The following is a 9338-nucleotide window of genomic DNA, read 5'->3' on the forward strand; positions in this document are numbered from 1 at the left end:
ACAAGCATGTGTGTGTAGGGAGCCCCCCCCCAAAAAAAATAAGGTCGGATGAGGAAAAGTATTATAGCTGTATGATTCATACATTTTATTGCATAATTTGTTTTATTGCTTAAACTTAGGACATTATGTCTTCTCTTTACCACTGCATAATATTTCAATGGAATTCAGTTGGACGTCATAAGCAACATAAAACATAATGCCCATTGGTCTGAACTTGATTACTTCATCCATGCTTTTCCAAACAGTCATATATTCTAGGACAGGAATATTCTCCAAAAATCTTGGCCACCACCAACCAATCAGCGCCAGGCCTGATGTGTGTTTTGGAGCCCTTTCATGTCTTCAAAATAAGCAAACTAATGTAAGAAGAGTGTGCAGCCTTGGCAGAAGTGCTCTCTGTGTGGTTTCTAGGGCAAAAACATCCTGGGAAGATGATGTTTTATTTCTGCTGTAGGGCCACAGTGTGTGACCATATCGCTTAGTCACTGCTTCTATTCTTTTATTGTTTTGATGTTTATTTATGAGATAACCTGTCGGTGGATGCAATAGTTTTTGTGTTGAAGAGTGAACTGGAATCTGAGATCAGAATTTCTTTTCTGGTGAACTTACATTGTGTAATAATGTCGCAATCACTTATATTTTTAAAGTGTAATTATGTGTTTTGTGTTGTATGGTGAGCTACATATCCAGAACGTTTTTTAAAAAGTCATGGCAGACAAAAAATCATGTCAGGTCAGAACACCCTATGTTCATAATGAGAGACCAACACATATAATTTGGTCGCTGAGATAACAAATAAGAACATATTACTGTCCTGTAATCGCATGTGATCATCAAAATATAGAAACGTTGTTCCTCAACATTAACAATGCATATAGAAAACATTTCAGACAGACTGCAGTGTTTTCTCCTGTCAGCTTAAGTACAGGTTGGTATTGCCACTATGCAAGCACATGTTCATAACATACCATATTTGAAATTCAAAATGTAACAAACTCTTGTAAACACATACCCGTAAATCATTTTACAATACTTTAACATCACGCATATCCAGTCATAGATGTCCCAGTATAACAGCCAGTTACATGTCTAACTGCCTCTGGCTCAGGATATGTCCTCCTGGAACAGTTCACTTTCATAAACAGTCACATCCTGGATCTGGAGAGAGAGCCAGCTGTTCCTGATGTCTCAGACGAAGAGGAAAGTTTGCAAGAGGTCACAGCAAGGTGGTTTGGTAGAAATTCCATGTCAGATATGTCAATCACCAAACCAGCATAAGCTTCGACTGCTGCTGTACGTATTTCACCTCTTGATCTTCCCAATCTCGTCGCACAGTCTGGAGAGGTACTGCGTGAGCTTCACCATCACGATAATGAGGGCCCCTCCTGTGAGCATGCAGGAGGGCCAGAGCAGCGAGTGGAAGACGACGCTGTGGTCGTACAGCCTCGTCAGGAGAACGGTCTCCTGCTGCTCACTGGGGTCGTAGTAACAGGGGACCTGCTGGTTCACCTTCAGACGCTCGGAGATGTTCATGATTATGATGTGCATGGCCACGCTGTCCTTCTGGCACCTGGGCACGTAGACACACTGCAAGGACAGGACTGTCATACGTTTTGTTCTGGGGATGGCTGCTGAGCTTCTTGTAAATCACAACATTGAATACATCACCCTTCATGTATCATCTTTCAGCTTGACCAGGAAGAATCCTATCGACTAACATTTTTCTGAATCGGGAGCAGTCTACAATCAGGCCACCGTCTGATAGCCGGTTCAGTAATTTTTAGTATTTGACCTTCTGGCGCTGTACTCACTTCAGAGCTGGTGTGCTGGGTCTCCTCATTGTGTGATAAACGGCTGACACGGCCCGTGTTATTGACGCTCACGTAGACCTGCAGACAGGGGTATCTGGAGACTCTCCAGCAGTCTGACCCACAGTTGTAGGAACAGTTCATGTCTGCTGTGACCGTGGAGTTGAGTACAACACACAAACCCTCCTCTGTCCACACGCTTGTGTTGACATTTAAATGAAGATCCAATTTAATGCAAAAGAAGAAGAAAAAGCAGAAAAAATGTCGGGGATCTGATGGTATGAAACCGGCTTGAGGTATAATTTGTTCCTGAAAATCGAGTATTCATTTTTGCAATTTTCAGGCTGAGAGAGCACTGAAAGCAGTTTGTCAACAAGCACATCTGATGAATTAAACATGTTTCCTCCAGAAATATCGGTTAACTCCTTCATAGGGGGTAAAACATATTATTCAAACACCAGGCCTGTACCTGTCGGCATAGGAGCGTAATATCGTGATCCCCAGGACAAAGTACATCATGACTGAAGAGAGGATCATCCCGAGTCCCAGGAAAATGGCACGATCTTCACCCGGCTTTAGAGCTGTCACTGTCTTCTTCTTGTCCAATACATCTACGTAACGAAATTTCTGATAGATTGACCTAATGATGAGGGAAATGAGAAGACCTTATTTCTTTCTAGCTACAATACAACTATTACAAAGAGTGTCTCCCATGGCCATGGGTGCACTCTTTTTCTCCTTTGCAATTTAAGTAATTTTTGAAGCCTGAATTGGTATGAACCTGTTACCACCTTTCATTTCCTCGGCCTGCTCCTGCTGTATTTCTGACCCCCGCCACGAAAAACATCTTTCTTGATGATCCACGTCCTCCTTTGCTTGCTGAGGTGGACCGGAAGGATTGCTGAAATGACCTGCGAATTACAGCCAGTTTGTTGCCATGTTTAAACTTTCACCACCATGGATCATAAACACACCAGAAATCTCAAGCAGTTACAAAGCAAATATGTCAGACGACAGATCATACTGTACCTTTGGTGCATTGTTGCTGTCAAACTCACTTATTTTGTAAATATGTCCAGTTTTGTACAAAAGCACGATGAAGTATATGCCTCTCCTGATAACCCTGCAGAGAGCAGTTTCTGCTTATCTGAGTATTGTGCAGTGTGGGGGACAGGAAGCACCTCTGATATACTGGTCTCCACCAGGTAAACATCTCATTTTGAACACAAAGAAACGCTACAAAGGGTAAACAAGATGACAGATGAAAGGTGTTAATGCTGATGAGGCGCTCATGAAAAACCTACCTGTTGTATCCTGAACACTTCTGCTGTCAACACAAAGTCATTGGGTCCTCTCTTGGCATAACAACAACACCTCGCATGTGCCTCCTCTTGCTCTCTGCTGGGCTATGCCATTTGCAGAAAATACAGAATTCAGTGTTTTACATGCAGGTTCGGACACACAAATAATATTGAGTCAGATGCAAATGAATGGGCAAGTGAGACATTATAAGTTATTTGTTGTGGGTCGGCAAAGGGTTAAGGTAAGGGTCGATGCAAACCCACTCTTGAGAATTCCAGGCATTTACTCAAAAACACAATTCAGGACAAATGTATTTACCGGGCAACGTTATTAGTTATGGTCATTTACTCATATATTAAACGTGTGCTCCCACATGACGTCAAAATGTAATAAGAAACACCAAAAAAAACAAGCGGGAATCAACAATGGAATTATATTGTTTATTGACTCCCCTTCAGATGCAGCATACTCAACACAGAATGGGTCAGATTTGATCGTGTTGGACATTCTGGACATTCATTTTGTGGCGAGATAACAACCTTGTCAGAGTTTAAGCAGCAGAATAGTTAGAAAACAATCCAACGAATTCCTCTTAGCTGAGTAATTTCCTCATTGTATTACATTTCCAGCTGCTTCGGGGAAATGTTGCCGAGAGACAACCCCAGTGTGACAAAGGGAGTCTGAAGGAAACCACAAATGTTCCTAGAAACATCTCACAGCATTTTGCAAGGGGGGTCACACTTAACATGGGTTTTATGGTCTGTCTTATGACTTTTCAATCTTTCTCCACTCAGGAGAAGCACACTGACCATTGCCACTTGAGCGCCTCAAGTTCCACACATAGCTGTATTGGTTACAGCTAAATGTCGAGACGCACTCGGATAGATCGCCTTACTCCGTGTACCAATTTTTTAAAGGGTTTTTAAAGCAGTGAATTTGTAGCTGTGTCAGCTGGCCTTAGAGTGGAACGGAGAGTGTCCTCGCTGATATATGGGACGGGCAGGTTCATGACTTAGAGGCTGACCTTGCAGGGCCTTCCAAGTTAGATTGAAATGAGGGAGACATTAAAAACTTCTTATTTTCTGCCGTTTTGTCATTCAATCGGTTTTTTTCAGTTACTTAGAAATACTTTAATAAGTTTTTGAGACCCCTGGAAATCTGAAATCATTGAAGTGAATTGGCTAAAACGTGGTTCTAAATGACAGCCACCAACTTGAAAAAGAATATTCTTTTTTGTATGCATTTGCATTCTTCTTCATATCATGGCTTATTTAAAAAGCTACTGAGTCTGCAATGTCACCACATGAAGCACTGGAGGGAGACAGTCTTTTGTGTCCGAGGAAATGCACTAGTGTGAAACTGCTTACCCCAGCAGGAAGTTATTGTTCACATTTTCCTATTATCAGTTTAATGAACTACATATCCTGAGCCAGAGGCAGATGGGATCAGTCAACCCCACTGTATAATCTTTATGGCCGTGTGCTTGGTTCATGTTTCTTCCAGCGGCCTTTGTCCCATATTGTGAGAGAGGAACGTGACTGAATGAGTGACAAACCAAAATGGCACGTGGTAGACCACATAAGGCCAGAGCAGGTGTTATAGATATACATGATGGATCACTGAATGTGTCAGAGGGCCCTTCACCTCTCTGTATCTCCAGTGTAAACTAACTACTGAAGTTCAGCTGTAGCTTTTCAACCAACAGCAGCGCCTGAGAATACTGCGTCACCTGCATAAAGTCACTGAAAGAGACACAAAACAATGACAAAGAGCGATAAAACAACTACAAATTACATTTTGTGTCTCTTCCAGTCCGGGTGTCTTGCTTGTATGTAGGGCGGGTGGGGGGCCTTTAACATGTCTCAAACCAGGGGCCCATTGTCTCATAATCTTTCAATTTAATCAAGCTCATATTTGCATGTACATTATAAATGTGAAATGAAGGCGTGTCCATCGTATAGAGACCAAGTCTACGTGATTAAATCTGCTAATCCTGCACATTTTCCTTCAGTATAAGGTGTTTACTGTCGCCGTGCGTGCTTAACAGCGCTGTGGAATGACCTGCTATCAACATGCTCTTTGACAAAGAATGTCTCAAGATGTATTTTTTGCCTTTTGTCCTTCCAGTGATTATTGCTTTCATGTCAGGTGTGTCCTATAGTGTGTGGTGCCTTTAAAAAGTCAGCACCCCACAGAGGCAAAGCGGACAGTGTGAACAGTGCCACGCATTATAAATTGCATGTCTCAAGCACATTGTACATGCAGTTCATATCGCTGTACACAATGTCAATACCGAGTCATCCATTTGTAATTGAATTATGAGTATTTTTCAGTTGTTTACTGTCGTATTGTTCCACAAACACAAAAGTGAAAAACAGCATTCTCCGATCATTATTATCCAGTTAAGATTCATAAAGGAACTTGGTAAAAATAGAGGTTGTATGCAATGAAATCTTTTCACTGCAGCTCAATCTGAGCCCTTATGAATCCATTTCATATGCATGAGACTAAAACCCATTTGTATTCCCAGCTGCAGGTTAACCTCTGCTGTGAGCTGGATCAATTTCCAGCACACAGTCTCAATTTAGTATTTGCAGTACCTGTAGTTATCTCGTCTTTGCACATTCAAAGTACAGTGAGTCCCAGATTTTGAGTGTGATTTGTGTAAGCTGACATGAAGTAGTGGCGATAATACTTACAATCAGTGAGATCCTACCTCTGGTCTCGGTGTTGTTATGATAATCCAGACTTTGGGCGACAACTGGCTACCTCGTATTTAAAGTCTTTCCCGAAGTGAACAGAATGCCTGCCGTCCCTGTGTTCGTAATATGAGTTCCCTGTACAATGTTGTCATGAGTTGGTCCAGCACAATGAATCTCCACCGTTCCTCTGAACAACTGGCTCTGATTGGCTGGACTGTGTGCCCGTCGCTGTTTATAGCAGGCACTGCTGCACATCCACAGAGGACTTCAGGGGCAGCAATTTCAAACACCTCTGCCTTTCCATATTACAAATGTACAGTATGCACAGACAACTTGGAGGCCACAGCCTCCGTCTCTGACAAGAAAACAAAGCTGTGTCTTGCCACAAGGGGTCTCTGTAACCTCGGAAACTGGACAAAGATAGGGGGTGTCCTCTTTGATTAAGGGCAACAGATCACATGGAATGCTGGGGATTTTTTTGGAGTGATGCTTTCTTTTTGGTAATATGGCAAGTGCAAAAGTTTGGAAATATGTTAGTAGGTGTTGAGAAATACCTTGCTAAAGAGCAATTATGCAGTCTGTTGGTAAATGTATAATTATGCCTTTCTTTCTTAATAGATGTACTACAACTTAAATTCATTATTTTCTATAAGACACATTAAAGACTGAGAACATGATATCCGTTTGTTTTTGCAGATATTGTTGTGGCAAAAGCACCACCATTATGTTGTGGCTGAAATGAAGAGAAGAGACGTAGTTCTTGGAGTTGCAAACCAGTGGGACTGTGCACACAATGGCAATTCTTAACAAATCCAAAGTATTAGTTCTTACAGCTTCCTCTTATAGTCTAAAGTCAGCCCCTTATGTCACTTTCCACCAATCAAACCCGTCGATTGAACCACGAACACAGCACATCTGGTTTCCTCATTATGTCATGCTCTCGTGTACTCGTCTGGCTCATGACATTCTGGCAGGACAAATGATACATGTACGGGAAATGTTTGGAAACAATTGATATATTCAAATTCATCCGGCGCACCTTCATCACTTTCTAGGAATGTTCTTGTGAATCCAAGTGTGCTAAGCTGAACATAACAAGTTATATGAGGATTTTCTTCAACAATATAAGCTATTGTTTTCTCTTAATGTTTGGTCAAAGAATAGTCACACCATCATCATTGTTTTTAAATTGTTGCTACAAAAATGCACTAGTTTTTCAGGTGAATTAATCGGACCCATTTCCCTATGATTCAGTGAAAATGACCAGTGATAGTAGTTTCCAGGCGCTTCCTTGATGGACAAAATGTTCAAAAACCTTGGGATGGTGGCGTAGAATATAACATGTGGGCACCTCGTTTTCTTTCAGTTCAGATTTGAATACATTAGATATTTTTGCTTTGCATGCTAGACCTCCTTTAAAAAATGTAAACAGCAGATTTAACACGTAGATGCTGTTGTTTTCTAATGAGATGTCTTATGCAGTGATTTCCACGACAGTGTTGGTCTGACCAGCTGGAGGATTTTCTCTTGCAGACCACAGTGGATGAGCCATCTTGGCTGCAGTCTTTACTCACCCCCCTTGGAAAGTCTGTCCCACGTAGCAGCAGCATCAGATCAGATCCTGCTGGCGGTGTGTTTACTGCTTTCCTCTTTACATTCACCGCTTCCTCCGAGCCACATCCAGCCAGCGAGCACAGCATAATACAAAACAATCTCCCTGAAGAACTCCAGAGCTCTTCCCTCCCTCTTAGCTCAGACGATTTTCCCTTTAATTAAACCCGGGTCTTAAATTTAACCTTACAAAAAATAACAGTCCTTTTTTTTGCATACAGTAAGACAGCCAGAAAACATGTGCACAAATATAGCAGGACGAGAGAAAAGACTAAAGGGTAGATGGAAAGGTATTCATATTTATTTGAGGTTCGGCCTAAACATAGCCACAAAGAGGTGCAGACTGTCTTTGAGTCCCACATTTGGAGGTGAAACAACGCAGTCACAGGGGGGATGAAAGGCGATTCTGCTTCTTTGTTTCTCGGGCTCTAAAAATAGCACTTGCTGAGCAGGCAGTGAAGCTGAGCTGCAGTCCCCTCTCTTGCTCCCATTTCCTCTTTTCCTGTCCGTCACTCTGTACAATACATCACGTTAATGACGAGGTGGGCTCAGCTATCAGGTCAAGTCGGTCTTGTCCTATATTTAAATTGCTGTTATTTAACATACGACATGTAGCTTGGACCCAAGGCAGTGTTACTGATATGTTATGGTCTGTCTGTTTGGTGGTGATTGAGTGGAGTGACACCTGCTGTGCATCCCTCTGCTGAAAGAAATAACACAGTTTAAGGTTGGGACTCTCTCTTTGTGATGGATGCTTTCACTCTAAGAAATTATAAAGATGGTAAATAAAGAAAACAGAAATCATCAGCTTGTCATCTTTCCTATTCTGCACATGTTTTACTTGCAACAGGGGATCACACGTAGGTGGTACTTATTTTCTGGAGCTGGTGATATCCAGTTATTATTCATAGCGTGATATCTTTTCTTTTCTTGAATAGATACAAATCTATGACGACTGATTCTTATCTTAGATGAAGCCACTAATCTCCTGCTCATTTTCTGTCTTCTTCACACACAAATAGAAAAAGGCAACCCTGCTGTTGCTAAGGCAGTTGATAAAGCTTGCTGCCACTTGTGTAGCAGTATCCAAGCAATTACACAATGCCAACAGGTCCAGCACATATTTATCAGTGTTGCCGCTGTTCTCGCATCCCTAGCAACCTCATGGCATTGTCCTGCAGATGAGTTCCTCGCCCCCACACAGATACCATACTGCTGTATTCCTTCTATCTCACATTTATGGAGGGAAACAGTGCTAATGTTTTTTTTTTATGGAGAACTAATGTATTATTTCGACACCAACAGAACTCATGTTGTCAAATCTCAAAAATGTATGTTGATGTATATTTTTTACATCTTTTTTTGCTGTACATTAATGCACAGTATGTGCATGTACTTTGAGTAATAGAAGAGTAGGATTTACAGTCAAAGAGAAGAGGTCAGCCAATTCACAATATTCGCAGTAGAGTGAATCATATGTTGCGTAAAGCTTTGGAGAGGAGGAATTTGCTTCACAGTTCTTAACTGGCAGCCAAAACACCCTCACACAGTGGGAGTGATGGAGCACATATTTATATTCCTACTAACTTGAGGAGAAAGAAGCAAGAGGCAGAATGTGGGAAATCAATACATTGACCAATAGAGAGAAACAGCCCAGAAACTGAATCATGCAGTCCATCCCCAATCACTGTTTTTTGTTAGTTTTTTACATTGAGACCATCTCTAGTAGAATCCTAGTTTTGCTCGGTAAGACAATGCATTGTAACATACCATCACCCTTTCATATTGGTGAATATGTTGCACGAGATTTTAGACAGGTAAGTCTCTGGTGGACGGAATTGGAAGGATGTTGACAAAGGGCCAGATGAGCACTGGTACAATGAAGTGGGAGGATCAAACAGCTCCTCAGAGGCTG

General features: G+C 41.7%; 1 protein-coding gene across 2 annotated transcripts; it reads right to left on the bottom strand.

Moving 5' to 3' along the window:
• Positions 1-61: 61 nt before the first annotated feature.
• On the bottom strand, positions 62-7460 carry kcnmb2a (potassium large conductance calcium-activated channel, subfamily M, beta member 2a). Of its 2 annotated transcripts, none has more exons than XM_079284358.1 (6): positions 7387-7460; positions 3113-3214; positions 2600-2719; positions 2278-2448; positions 1812-2007; positions 62-1587 (listed from the first exon to the last, which is right to left on the bottom strand). In XM_079284358.1, exons 3-6 carry the CDS (start codon positions 2653-2655, stop codon positions 1303-1305), a joined length of 708 nt encoding a protein of 235 aa, XP_079140484.1. In that variant the 5' UTR covers positions 2656-2719; positions 3113-3214; positions 7387-7460; the 3' UTR covers positions 62-1302. The 2 variants fall into 2 exon arrangements, with proteins under 2 accessions (XP_079140484.1, XP_079140483.1); XM_079284357.1 differs by lacking the exon at positions 7387-7460 and adding an exon at positions 5810-5948.
• Between the last annotated feature and the right edge of the window lie 1878 nt (positions 7461-9338).

This window comes from Melanostigma gelatinosum (assembly GCF_949748355.1).
Source record: "Melanostigma gelatinosum genome assembly, chromosome: 15".
NCBI classification, from domain to species: Eukaryota; Metazoa; Chordata; class Actinopteri; order Perciformes; family Zoarcidae; genus Melanostigma; species Melanostigma gelatinosum.

What these genes read in the sequence shown, in the direction of transcription:
- kcnmb2a (XM_079284358.1), bottom strand. Translation starts at nt 2,655, where the DNA reads ATGTTTTTCGTGGCGGGGGTCAGAAATACAGCAGGAGCAGGCCGAGGA. An exon ending in GCAGGCCGAGGAAATGAAAG is followed by an intron (nt 2,449 to 2,599) that starts GTGGTAACAGGT and finishes CCTCATCATTAG; the next exon opens with GTCAATCTATCAGAAATTTC. An exon ending in TTACGCTCCTATGCCGACAG is followed by an intron (nt 2,008 to 2,277) that starts GTACAGGCCTGG and finishes TGTCAACACAAG; the next exon opens with CGTGTGGACAGAGGAGGGTT.